General features: G+C 41.0%; 1 protein-coding gene across 2 annotated transcripts in view; it reads right to left on the bottom strand.

The window, feature by feature from the left end:
* Positions 1-14,915, bottom strand: part of CEP170 (centrosomal protein 170) — a 233,486-nt gene that overhangs the window by 195,415 nt on the left and 23,156 nt on the right. For both annotated transcript variants that reach the window (XM_075596838.1, XM_075596837.1), the window contains one exon: positions 7,129-7,218. In XM_075596838.1, coding sequence (XP_075452953.1) covers positions 7,129-7,218 — 90 coding nt within the window. The remainder of the gene's footprint in view (positions 1-7,128; positions 7,219-14,915) is intronic.

Below are 14,915 nucleotides of genomic sequence, written 5' to 3'. Positions count from 1 at the left end.
AATTATTATTTTGTAATGATTTTATATTGAATATTAGTAATTATGTTCCCATCTGGTATAAAAATCATTAAAAAAGTATATTATAATATTTAACTAGAAAAAAAATTGTTCTGTCAGGAGCCTGCAGTTAAACACCACATATCTCTTATCAGATCAATTTAATCAGATTACATTCTAAAGCCTATTACCTGCATAATCACATTTACTCATTTGTCTTAAATACTTATGGTCCTTGCTGCTTTTGTTTCCTTCTATGTTTTTGTAACTGTTGGTAATTACATTTCCAGAGTAATTCCAGTGGTACAGTGGATAAAGGTCTTCACATTTCTGCCAAATTTGCTGTTTGCCACAAAATTCATCAATAATAGTAGTCAACACTGAGAAATATGTTTCTACCATTTATGTTGCCAAAATGCAGAGATTTTGTTTCTCAAACCATGACATGCAATTATGTAATTCAGCAACAGCTACAGTACCACGGCTACATAAATAAACATGTTTTAATGCAATTAATCAATGAAATATTAAATAAAAAGTAGTAGGTATTTATAATTTACCACAATTGCTCTGAGGCGCTCTGTGGTAGTCTATCGTTCCATTTCTCCTCTTCTCCTAAATTAAATCATTATATTACAGTCAGGGTTGCCACCACTCCGGGTTTGACCCGGAGACTACGGGTTTTGGGCACTTAAGGCCGGGCTATGGGTTCAGCTTATTCTCCGGGTGGCATCGTGGTGCGGCATTTCCGGCATCCTCTTGCAACTCCAGTGAACATGGCGTAGCGCCGTGACATCACGTAGTGTCCTGTTGTCGCGGCATCATTTTACGCACAGCCTTGTTCACAGGAGTTGGAGGGGGACATGCAGGAGAATGCCGGGAGATGCCACCGCACCACGCCGCTGCAGGTAAGCAATTTTTTTTATCAATTTTCTCCGGGTTGGCCATCAGTAGAAGGTTGCAACCCTGATTACAGTCTATCCTAATCAAAAAAGATGTGGAAACCTCGCTCAAAACCCCAAATATATATAGCTGCGTGCCGCCCAGGAATGGATAGAATAATTCAGAATAGGTGTACTATGTTGTCTAGACAAGGCACACAAAGAAGGTCCCAAATAATGGCGCACTGCAAACCAAGATAATGATATATTAAGGTCAAAAAAGTGCGGCTGAATATTAGCAGTTAAAATAAAATGTATTAGTAAACATAGTGGTAAGATAAAATATAGATCCTAGTTCAAGAGAATAGGATATATATGGTGTCCCCTAAGATGGAGTTCTGTGTGTAACTGGTTTTTAGTATATCCAGTAGATAGTCAAAGTGTGGATACACCTGGATTGTGGTATACCCTGTGTGTAGATATCAAATATCTGGGTATTGAAAATTTAATCAAGGTGCCCCCTATGTATATTTTTTCAACGCACCACTATCTTATCTGTGCACAATGGAAGGTTATTACTTCCAAAGATCTGGGGGATGGTTTCCCCTATAACCAGTGATAATTCCTAGGTTTCTCTTAACCCAAAATAGATCGTCTTTAACTGATTATAGATGAATTATGCAACAGTAAATGTAAGTGGCTGTCTATATAGATGTATTGTAATCGTGATTTCTCAAGTCATTGATAACATCCCATAATGCATGATGCATTCAGTCTATGTTCCTGTTTGAGTATAGCGAATATTCAGAGAGTACCTAAGGACATCTGGTGTAATATATCTACATATGGTGCCATGTGTTGGTTCCTATGGTAGTCTTATGGCTGGATAAAATCCAAAAGTATGTTCTGCGCATGCGCAATGGACTCCGTGTCCGATGTCCTGCGCAATGGTGAAATTGTATATACGAACACTGTCCCTGATTAGTATGAGGGTAGAAGCTATTTGCTCTCAACTGAGTATTTATTATGTGAGAGATTATAGTATTAGCTTGAAAATGATATTTATTTGTTATATACAGGCACCATATAGAGCTACCAGGACTTCCAGTCTCATATATTAATGTCCTGATTGTAAAAATCCTATGGATCTAGACAGTCATAGTATCAATAGGTAGGGATAAATAGAATGGGATTTTGATAGGATTTGATCGTGCTGTGGGGAGCTGGCTCATATCTCTGTGTACTTTGTACATGTGAAACAGTCTATTACGCTGTTTGTTACTGGTATACTGCTCCATGGTCTGTGAAGACTTAACCCACAGCGGAGTGACTAGCAGTATACAGATATAGAGTTAGGAGGCAGACCAAAATTCCTCTACACGATGCCTCAATGGTTACATATGATCGAGTTGCATGATGCTACTGCCTGCATAGTGTACTGCTGATGTCTGAGAGATCAAGAGTGATTCTGGCTTTAGGCCAGTATATAGTGTAGTTCAGCAGGAGGACCGAACCAGTTATATACAAAATTTCCAAATGGTGGGAACTATTACGTTAGGTGCAACCATGTCGGCTAAGATCCGACGTACGTTTCGTCGCTCTACTCACGACTTCTTCCGGGCAGGACGTCGGAGATGGAGTCCATTGCGCATGCGCAGAACATACTTTTGGATTTTATCCAGCCATAAGACTACCATAGGAACCTACACATGGCAACATATGTAGATATACTACACCAGATGTCCTTAGGTACTCTCTGAATATTCGCTATACTCAAACAGGAACATAGACTGAATGCATCATGCATTATGGGATGTCATCAATGACATGAGAAATCACGATTACAATACATCTATATAGACAGCCACTTACATTTAATGTTGCATAATTCATCTATCATCAGTTAAAGATGATCTATTTTGGGTTAAGAGAAACCTAGGAATTATCACTGGTTATAGGAGAAATCCATCCCCCAGATCTCTGGAAGTAATAACCTTCCATTGTGCACAGATAAGATAGTGGTGCGTTGAAAAAATATACATAGGGGGCACCTTGATTAAATTTTCAATACCCAGATATTTGATATCTACACACAGGGTATACCACAATCCAGGTGTATCCACACTTTGACTATCTACTGGATATACTAAAAACCAGTTACACACAGAACTCCATCTTAGGGGACACCATATATATCCTATTCTCTTGAACTAGGATCTATATTTTATCTTACCACTATGTTTACTAATAACTTTGTGTGCCTTGTCTAGACAACATAGTACACCTATTCGGAATCAGTCTATCCTAATCAAAGATCCAAAACCCTTCCAAAGCATTTGGCTACTAGGGAAACATTAAAAGTTAAAATATATATAGCACATATTTATAACCATTTAAAAATGTTACAACAGTTATTGCACTTTGGTCACTGCCGCATTAAAGATACAGTGACTCCAGGATCGAAATGCACTAGTAGTGATACATTTACTGGGCTAAATAAAAGGTATCTGAAACCTCAAATGGACAGTTTCTCCTAGAAGAAAACTGAAAGATAGTGATGAAATTTTTAATATTAACTGATTGACACATTTTTATAGAAAAATAAATCCGTTATTTACAAAAACGTTTGTACGCTTTAACTTTCCATGGTAAACATAAGCTTTAGGCCTTGGCCATGTTCCTTGCTTGCTGGCGGAAGCGCGCTCCCGCACACTCCCGCTCAGCACTGAGCCCCTACAGCTGCAATTAGAGCGGCTTTAGTAGGGGCTCAACTGCGCTTCCGCAAGCGTGCGGAAGCGCAGGTCTTAGGGGAATTTAAAATTCCCCCGCTTGCCGGCGCGACAGGCCGGTCACGTGAGCGGTTCGCCCAATGAGGGCAAACCAGCTCTGTGACGTCACTGGCCCGCCCCCGGCCAGTGACGTGCCCGCCCGCCCCCGGCCCGCCCCGCCCCCTGACGGCCCGCTGACAGCGCTCTGACAGCGCGTGCGGTAAGCAACCACAAGGCCAGGGAAAGCACCCGCTTTCCCTGCGCCTCAGCACGCCAGCAGGGAGCATGGCCGAGGCCTTCGAGTATTTTTACTAGCTTTAATGTCTTCTGCTTATAACACTATTTGCCACTAGAGGTGAATTCTTGTTTTTGTTTAAAACTTTTATGGGTTCCTAGCATTGCCTGAAGGAAGTGTACAAGAAAAAAATAATTTTATAAGATAATTAACATAATAAAAACTACAATGTTAACAAAGAGAAACGTGACACAGGAATATTGTAACCTTTGAATAAACAAAAAAAAAAAAAACGTATCCACCAGAGGTCTTTCTTGTGGAGATAAGAAAAGCCAAAAAGTCTATAATAGATAAAAACAAATCAGAACTCTAATTAATCACAAGAGCTCAAAAACTCCAGGAAAAATGGAAAACAGAAAAAAGGAAAACAAAGGAAAACAACAAAAAAAAGCGGGGTAGGAAAAAATAGAGCAAAAAAAAAAAGGGGGGGGGGATAATTATCAATGAGGGCAACGTTTCAGGGACAAGCCCGTTTCCACACGTTTAAGACATTTGTGGTAATCCCTTATACTAACAGGTTCTCCAAAAATAGGAAAGAATGTTCAGAAAACTTGCAACAGACTGCTCCTGTGTATCGGAAAAAATAGGGTAACCCCAATTATCGAGGCCACTACCAGGCACTATGGAGTGTGTTTAGGAAAGAAGGTTTGACGCCGGTATATAGGTGATGCAGGTAATAAGGCAATATATGGGTATCTACGATACTAACAACTCTTTGAAAAAGTCCTGGCTTGGACGAAACGCGTAAGAGTGTTCATGCTGTTGTACATTGCTGGTTACTAATAAACTTTTTTATATTCATACAACTGGCTGAGTGAAGGTGCTGTGAACCTCGGAAGCAATCTCCATTTTTTTCATCTGCTCCTGTGTATCAGTGATCTTGCTGGTGGAGTGACATCTCAGTCCCAATACACAGGAGCAGTCTGTTGCAATTTTTTATGAATGTTCTTTTCTATTTTTGGAGAATCTGTTATTATAAGGGAAGTAGGCCTACCACAAGTGTCTTAAACTTGTGGGAATGGTCTTGAAAAGTCCCCCCCTCCCCTTCCCCCGTCATGATAATGTCATGAGATATTATGTATTTTAATCCATCTGGTGCATCAGGGGTTAATGTGGGTACAGTTTGATTTTAAAAAATACAAAGAAATATTTTATGGCCTGCCAACACCATGGCCAGGCCTGGTTGTAGGACTGTTAGAATCTAGAGATGTAAGTAAATTATGGTTCTCCTGACACTAACATTAAAAAGACCCTGGCTCAAGATATTTCAAAGCTTCAAGTCGTTTGGTAGAAGAGTGCTTTTTCCCTCGTCATAAAACTGTCAGTCTCAGCCAATTTATGACAGGGGATGTATTAGATTTTTAGATTTCACCAGAGGAGCATTTTGGACAAAACACGTGATATCTCATCTCCTGCCAGTGACATCTCTGGGAGAAAACATATGACATATGGTGATGTATAGCATTTTCTTTTACGTTACATCCTTTTTATTTTGAGAAACTGTTCCGCATTTTATTATAACTATCTTCTTGTAATACTTTTTTCTGTAATCTATGCACTGTATTTTTATATATATTAAAACGTTTAATAAGTAATGCTTTGGGCTCTAAATGAACTGTTGCACCCTCTGGAAAGTGTTCGGACATATTTTGCTACAACCAATGTGTGTGTTAAAGTGCATAGTTTTTTCTATAATAAACAGGGACCTGCGGTCCTTGCAACTATAAATTTTACATCTTATTTGCATATCCCAGGTGGTGGAAGTGTATAGATATAATTGCAATTGAGTGAGGGGTTAATATTAACTCATTGGGGGTACCTTTGCGGAGGATAAAGGGGAGTTGGCTAGAGTAGCCGTGTGTATTAACCATGGTTGCATATCTAGGTCACGTGCCCACTTGTGTGCTGTTTGTGACGGTGGTATATTGGGACGGATTTAGGGGAGATGATAACTCATCTGAGGGACCTTTGCGAATGTGAAGAGTGGGGCAGCTTGCGAGTTGTGTATTAACCCTTTTCCTGTAGAGGAGATATTGTCCATTTAAGGGACCTCTGCGGTGGTGAAAAGTGGGAGCGCGCTTGCGAGCGTGAGTATTAACTAGGTTATGTGCTCTCAGGTGGGCTGTACGTGACACACCCCTTGATAATGGTCCTGTTTTTGCCCCCCCCCCCCCCCTCCTTTTTTATGGGGTCTGTTTTGTTGCTGAATTCTCTATTATAGACCTTTTGGTTTTCTTATCTCTAAAAGAAAGACATCTGGTGGATAAGTATTTTCTTGTGTATTTATAGGTTACAATATACCTGTATCACTTTTCTCTTTTGAAAATTATATTTTTTATTATGTGAATTATCTAGTAGAATATGCTTTTTTCACCAATTATTCTCTTTTCTAGTACACTTCCTTCACTGAGTACTGGGAATAAATGTATTTTTATACGTTCATTCAAAGGGAGAAGGGGTCCCTTTTTGTTCCCTTAGCACCCATTTGTTCTAAAACAAATTGTCCATAAGGAACGATGCTGTCTGACAAATAAATATTATTGTATTGGTTTTGTCCATTGTTTATATAGTAGTTGTGACTTGTGAACCCACTTCTTGTCAAACAAATTGTCAAAAGTAGCTGATATGCTTGAACCCAGCAGACGCTTAAAAATTAGATATTTATTTCATTTTAAACAATATGTAAATCAGTAAAACTCTTAATTAAAGGGTGGTTCTAAGGAAGCTGATTACACTGATAACGTGTTTTATTTTTTCCTACTCTATCCATTCATCCATGTCAAAAGTCAATTTGACTATTAGCATCATGTCTTAGAGCCATAAGGTGTCCTAGCTTAATTTAGTAAACATGGTAATTAATAAGTGAACTACAAACATGCAACAAACAAACTTGCATGCAAACAAAAATGCAAACATTTTCTGGTACCATGTGGCTTGCATGTACATTTTGTTTTTATATAATAATAGAAACTAGAATGAAACAATTTCAATGATTCATAGCATCCTAAAATTACATCATATCCATATTTGACAATCCAGATATACAGCAGAGCTAAATTGCACGGAAAATTGAAGTAAACCCTTTAAATGAATAGATAATGAGTATGCTGTACTTAAAAAAAAAAAAAAAATGTACCCTGCAGATTTGTTCACTTACACCAACACTTGTAAATTACATCTTACTCACCCCATTAAGGCTTCCCAAATCCTTTACCAAATGTTCGTCAGTCGAGGAGTCATAGTTGACGACGGCATGCTGTTTGTCAACGCTCCGTGACTAAAAAGCAGTGTTAAGATTTAGATAGGTAAATAAAGAAGAACAAATGTGATAGAAATTTAAACTTTAGACATTTATTTTTGCTGACAACAACATTGACGTATTAATGGGAGTCGTTCTAGTTCAAGTTTTGTTGGTGTACCTGATATACTGTAAAGTTTTTCTGGCTGGCCAGACACTTTCATATTGCGTCCACTGTATTCATGCTACTATTGTATTCATTTTTTTGTAAATAGCATGAGCTATAAATGTATTGTATGTCTGCTGTTAATGTTGCAATAGTCCATACTGTATATTGCCATGATTATGACGCCTTGTTTACAAAGCAGATTCGCTGTTGGTTGTGATATCTTTTAGAGGACCAATGTTAGGGTTCATCATGATGTTAGGGTTCATCATGGACTGAATAATAGAGTACACATCTCACAGGTTTCTTCTTGAAGTGCAGCACAGTGAATAAGCATATAGGTTTTTTTTCTCCTCCAATGCGACTCTTCTGTTTCTTAACCGTTATTCTCTTCATACACAAGTACATTTAATGTAGGACTGTTGCTAGAATTTAAAGACGTTCAAATATTATTTACACAATAAAATGATTAATACTGTGCTAGAAAAACGTTAATTGCCTTCATTCTTTACTCTTAGCATTTTCTTGATAACTTATAGTGTTTGAATGTTTTCAACCTAGCATTTTGATAACTTATGTTGAATTTCAATCTGCCACCAATGCTGTTATCTCTGAACAGCATAAGAAATGATTAACCAACACAGTCGAGAAAAGTGGCTGGATAGGCCAAAAAGTAGATTATGATCGTTTTACCCTCCACTTTAGCTGGTCAGAAATCAAGACACCTCACCAACATTATGTCCAGCTCTTCTAAGCATTTGCACATCTCAGAAATGTCATCAAGTCATCTGTTATTCCTCGTCAAGTTCCAATCAAAATTCCTAGATCTTATGCAAAACACCCTCACCTACTGTATCGTTCCCAGTTCGAGAAGAATAAAAAAAATAAGAATAGCAGTGCAAGTCTTCCAGTTAACGTTGGTCACTAGTTTTCTGACCCGAGTAACATAAGTGGTACAGGCAGTGAAAAAAGCAATGAGCTTTCATTTTATAATAAAGCAATACAGCTATCTGTGGAGGGAGAATATGGACATTGCCTGTCTATTGTGCCTGCACGAATAAAGCCAATATTCTGACCTTGGGTTGACATTGCCTATTATTGCTGCCGCTTCGGATGTCTTTTTTTCCCCCCTCTGCACTGAAATTACTAAAATCCAGGAAGCATGCTACGAGAGAGTGTGGGAGTTCTGACCACCACTGCAGACGCTGCCTACACGCAGCCGGGACAGCAACCATGGTTAATCTGCCTGAAGCAGGATTATAGGATTGGGGTGACCAGCAATAGAGGTAAGAAGCTATCTCTCCATGCCTTTGGGTCCCTATCCTTATGCTAGGCGGCACTCCACACTGTTATTTCCCTCACCTACGGCAAACAACACACGCGGATAAGACTGTGTGTCAGCACTACCCCAGAGCGCAAGACAGCATCACATTCACTACAGTTGTCTGTGTCCCCTAAGCTTTGTCCACTCCAAAGTAGGAAAAAATAGCTGCAGAGCAGAAGCTACCCGCAAAGGTGATCATTGATGGAATTGCGTGTTTTGATTGTTATCCCAAAGCGGCCAAGAAGCCTTCCTAAAAAAATATTTACATTTTAACTGTGGGTTGGGAAAGGCTCCTTCTAGTTTACTTAAGGGGTGGAGGGGGGGAAGTGTCTTGCAAGGTGAGAGGCGTTAAGGGTGCAGTCCCCATGGACAATTTAACTTAGCACCCTACAAAGCTACAAAATAGATTTCATATATAGTTTTTCTTTAAATTTTTAAAGTAAATGACAAATAGAAAACATCAGCTGTAAAAAAAAAATACGCACTGAAAATAAACTAATGGCATGTTTATTGATGGGATACTGAACAAGTAATGTCATGTGTGTTATCCTTGGAGACTGGGTGAGGTTGGGGAGTCAGAGCTGTTAAGGAAAAACAAGACACACCTATTCTGGCATAGTAACTCAACAACCTCTGGGTCACACTTTCAAATGTGATATTTCACAGAGGGTGAGAAAATGAAAATACAGATACTCTTCATAAACTTCAACTGTAAAGATGCAATTTTACAGTTTTCTTGATAATATTTAGCTTTTCTAGACTAATCAGTATCTTAGACCATACACACAGGGGAGGGTTGTAATGGAAAAGAATGGAGGCTAATTTCAGTGGTAAATTAATATATGCAAAAACAGGAAAGTAATCCCTATAAAGCGTGCACTCAACCTTTATAATAGAACTTTTGTTTTCTAAAAGAGATGGGAATCCATCTCCACTAATATGTAATTTTATTAATTGGCACAAAAAATTATTTAAAACCTAATTCAACAATTAGCGTATCAAAATAATCTAGTATGTAAACACAGATAAATTGATAAGGATTGCCACTTCTAATCAAAAATACCTAGTCATCATAGGCTTGAAATCATAAGCGTACTCATATAACCAGGGAGAATGGTTAAGTGATTAATGTAAGTGATCTAAGCTAAAATGAAATACATTAAACTAGGTAAGTATACAGTGTGTATAATAGTCATGTGCATCCACAAAGTGTCCAAAATGTAAACTGTGCTGAGTATAACATATGTTTAACCATATATCCCTGATGATACTGAGCATATGTTGTATGGTTTGACAGTGTTTGACAGTGACTGGGTGGGTGGGTGACAGTGACTGGGTGGGTGACAGTGACTGGGTGGGTGGGTGACAGTGACTTTGACAGTGACTGGGTGGGTGGGTGACAGTGACTGGGTGGGTGGGTGACAGTGACTAGGTGGGTGGGAGACAGTGACTGGGTGGGTGGGAGACAGTGACTGGGTGGGTGGGTGGTAGACAGTGACTGGGTGGGTGGTAGACAGTGACTGGGTGGGTGGGTGGTAGACAGTGACTGGGTGGGTGGTAGACAGTGACTGGGTGGGTGGGTGGTAGAAAGTGACTGGGTGGGTGGGTGGTTTGACAGTGTTTGACAGTGACTGGGTGGGTGGGTGACAGTGACTGGATGGGTGACAGTGACTGGGTGGGTGACAGTGACTGGGTGGGTGACAGTGACAGTGACTGGGTGGGTGGGTGACAGTGACTAGGTGGGTGGGAGACAGTGACTAGGTGGGTGGGAGACAGTGACTAGGTGGGTGGGAGACAGTGACTGGGTGGGTGGGAGACAGTGACTGGGTGGATGACAGTGACTGGGTGGGTGGGTGACAGTGACTGGGTGGGTGGGTGACAGTGACTGGGTGGGTGGGTGACAGTGACTGGGTGGGTGGGTGACAGTGACTGGGTGGGTGGGTGACAGTGACAGGGTGGGTGGGTGACAGTGACAGGGTGGGTGGGTGACAGTGACTGGGTGGGTGGGTGACAGTGACTTGACAGTGACTGGGTGGGAGACAGTAACTGGGTGGGAGACAGTGACTGGGTGGGAGACAGTGACTGGGTGGGAGACAGTGACTGGGTGGGAGACAGTGACTGGGTGGGAGACAGTGACTGGGTGGGAGACAGTGACTGGGTGGGAGACAGTGACTGGGTGGGAGACAGTGACTGGGTGGGAGTGAGTGACTGGGTGGGAGACAGTGACTGGGTGGGAGACAGTGACTGGGTGGGAGACAGTGACTGGGTGGGAGACAGTGACTGGGTGGGTGACAGGGTGACAGTGACTGGGTGGGTGACAGTGACTGGGTGGGTGACAGTGACTGTGTGGGTGACAGTGACTGTGTGGGTGTGCATAAGGCCTCGGTCCCGCTGCCTCGGTCCCGCTGCGCTCGTTGGCGCGGGCGGCCATGTCGCGAGTTCCCCACCAGCAGGGGAATCCTCGCGAGCCGGTCGCGGTCCCCCCTGGCGGCACAGCTGACTACACGCTGTGGCGCGTCAGCCGCTAGGAGACACAAGAGAATGGTGTTTCCTAGCGTTGACGCGTCACGTGGTGTGGCTGTGAGCCAATGGGGAGGGGAGGCTTCGGGAGGAGGAGAGGCTTCGGGGAGCGGGGAGGAGTGTGGAGTGAAAGCAGGTGAGTGCCTGTCTGTGTGTATGAGTGCGTGAGTGCCTGCCTGTGTGTGCGCGCGTGTATGTGTGTGTATGAGTGCCTGCGTGTGTGTGTGTTTAAACTTACCCTCAGCAGCTCCAGCTCCAGCCCGAGTCCGTGGAGGGAGGGGAGGGGGGGGGGGGAGTAGCGGGTCCCTCCGCTCAAGCCACGCCCCCCCTCCCTGTCAAGCCTCCCACTCCCGCCCACCTCCCGCTCCCTACAGACCGCATATCGCGGTCTGTGTATGTCAGCGCACCGCCTGTCTGCAGTGCGGGTGCGCTGACTCTGGGAGCGGGGCCTTAGCCTAATATGTGTAGAGTGGTTTTGGGATTCTGTGACTTCACTGCTGGCTTAGGTTTGATATACCTTGTCCGCCCCTCAAGTAGGTTTGATATACCTTGTCCGCCGATATATCACGGGAAGTAGCTGTGAGAGTTACTTGAGGGGCGGACAAGGTATATCAAACCTAAGCCAGCAGTGAAGTCACAGAATCCCAAAACCACTCTACACATATTATGCACATATATTTGTATATGTATATATATATATGTACAATACTTAAAGCTATAAAATAATAAGGGAGAGAGTCCTAAACTAAATACCCTTTCCTTAAAAGCAGCAATACTACTTTCCAACTTGTTTTTTGTCTTTTTTAATTATTTTTAAATGTAAAGCATGTGACAGTGTAATTCTACAGTCTTACTGAAGCTACAGTCTTACAGTAATTCTATAGTCTTACTGAAGCTGGCAATCGTGTGGTGCTCCTGTTATAAATCTTTCAAAGTCCTGATTGTGTATTGAACATAATGGCTGCTTCAATCAGTATAACTCATCAGCTACAAGGTAACATTATCTATTGTTACAGTTTACAGCTCAAACTGCTGGGAAAATTTGCAACAAATTATCCCAAAACAGGATAGTGTTGCAAAGATCTTGCACTGCTTGGGTTCTAATCATTTTTTTTTTTTTAAATGCCTCAAGTATTTTTTCATAGTACAGAATGGATTTATATTAAAAAAAAAAAAACAACACATATAGGGTATTACTTGGACAGCAGCTTTTAAACACATTTAAAATGGCACTAAGAGTTGAATAATAATAATAATAATAATAATAATAATAATAATAATAATGTCACTATTATTGAATACTAGAGAACTGATTTTATTTATTTTTTAAAAAGTCACATGTTTTACTGCTTTAAGAAAAGAAACTTGCATAAATAAAAAAAAGTTGTGATTTGTTAATAAAAATGAGTGGTCTAACCTCCTACTTACTCCCCTTTACCTGAACCAGAGATATTCCATAGCAGGACCACACCAGTCTTACTACTGGGACACTACTGGTTAAGCAAATATTGTATATTGTATACTGTGATCTCCTGACATTTGAAATTGTTAATAGCTCTGCACGCAGGCAAGTCAACAAAAATAGAAAATATACTGCAGGGGGCTTCAAATAGGAAGAAGGACCATCAACAAATCCTCAGAGACCTCTGGTCGGGCTTAATTTGAAGTTTTGAGACTAAGCCAATAAAAACAACTAAAACCTATGGTTAGAGAATATTCCAAAACTTTTTTTTATTCTACAATCAAATTAGGAAAGTCATTACAAAACACAAAGAACTGTTAAAGTTACATTTTAACTATGTCATGAGGTAGGATTCTAGTGTCCCCATGTTGTGGTGGCTATGTCATGCCCACAATGGGGGGGGGGATTTCTGTTGTAAACCTTAACTCATACAAGACCCACAGCCACTGGAACATAAAAATGACACTGAAAATAAAGTAACAGTGTAACCATTTTAATAAATTCTTCCGTAACTAAATTAGCTCTCTGTTTCATCATTCTATTAAATGAAAAACTCATCATGGAGGCTGCTTTTTTAATATCTCAAAAGGCATACATTCAGTGGTGAGAAAAAAAATTGTGAACCCCAATGATAATTACGGCAATGCCATAGTTTTTCTTTGATAACTTTCTTGAATCAAAATCAGTCTTTTCTTAAACATCCAATAGGGCTTATATCAATCAAATCCATGTCTTTTGAAACAAGCTGATGTGTGAATTAAACAATGATTATTTAAGAGTCATGGTATGAGCAAAAGTAAGTAAAACCGTAGTTTTATCAGCTACATTACAGGGGATAATTAGAATCAGGTGTTCAAATAATTAGGTAGATCTACAGGTATGAGTTTGGGAGGCCCCACTCTATATAAAAACCACAGTCACTCTAACTAGGAGTGGTCGTCCTACCAAAATCTCTCCAAGAACAAACCATCAAATCACCCAGGAAGTCACAAAGAACCCCAGAGTAACATCCAAGGATCTGCAGGCCACTCTCACCTTGGAAAACGGAGGAGAAAAAACAGAGCGCTACCAGCAGAGACAATTGAAAAAAAATATAGAGAAGTGTGTTCCCATAATAAAAATAAAAAAATCAATGCATTTATTGGGTCATGATATCAAAACGGAGGCATACACCCAACCTACACGTTTCACTCCATAGTGCTTTTCTTTATCAAGTTGACAAAGTGCTACGGCACGAAACGCATAGGTGGGGTGTATGCCTTTGTTTTTTAACATGGCCCAATAAATGAATTGATTTTTTTTATGGGAACGCACTTCAATGTATTTTTTTCAATTTTCTCTGCTGGAAGTGCTCTGTTTTTTTCCTCCGTTTTCTTGCAACCTATACAAACGGACACTGAGTACCCTAGGACGTATGGGGTTGAAGTTTGGACGCTGCACTAATGAAGTGAGTCGTCCTGTGATTACACAGCACAACTTATCTCCCTAGATGGCTGAAGGAAGGTATGATCAATTTATATAAACTTATTCCTGGACACTGGATGTGCTAAACCTTTACTACTGTGATTTGTGAGGTTTCCCAGGCAAGTGTTTGTTCCTGAGAGCAGAGGGGAGCGCATTCACATCCAAGGGTATATAAAAAGGGGGGGGGAGAAAAATACATGTACAGTGCAACAGAGTATGATGACAATAAAATCATTAACAATATATGTATAATTCACTCACAATTACTATGAGCAATATAAGCCTTGTGGCTATTAGGAGTGACCACTTCAGATGATGTTTAGATGATGGTGTAAGTCATGAATGTGGGGAAGAGAATTCCATGACATGAAAACTAGAGGACACAGGAAATAGTGCAGATAGCTTTATGACAAAATATATTTTAAAAAAGTAATAAACTCACAAACATAAGTTTGATACACGCATTGGGACCACCCTGGCAGGGCCGCCAACAAAGGGGGGAGATCTGCCGGGGTTGGCATCCCGGGCCCGGTGAGTCAGGGGGCCCGGCCGCCCGGGCCCCGCTGGCAGGTCTCTCTGACGTGTGTCAGCATCAGACACCTTGTGGGACAGACTGAGCCTGCAGCGGGGGACAGCAGCAACTGCTGTGACCTGCCACCATCACATCCCCACTTAGCCATCCTGCAGCCACCGGCCTACCGCCCCCCTGTAGCAACAACCCTTCTTTCAAATCTAAGGCTGTCTCACATTTTAACCTGGTCTGTAACTGTTTCATACGCTCATAATATATATTTTCTTTA

The sequence above is a fragment of the Ascaphus truei genome, chromosome 4, assembly GCF_040206685.1.
Source record: "Ascaphus truei isolate aAscTru1 chromosome 4, aAscTru1.hap1, whole genome shotgun sequence".
Lineage (NCBI taxonomy): Eukaryota > Metazoa > Chordata > Amphibia > Anura > Ascaphidae > Ascaphus > Ascaphus truei.
Note: the sequence above shows the minus strand (reverse complement) of the source record. Positions and strands in the feature narration are given on the sequence as shown.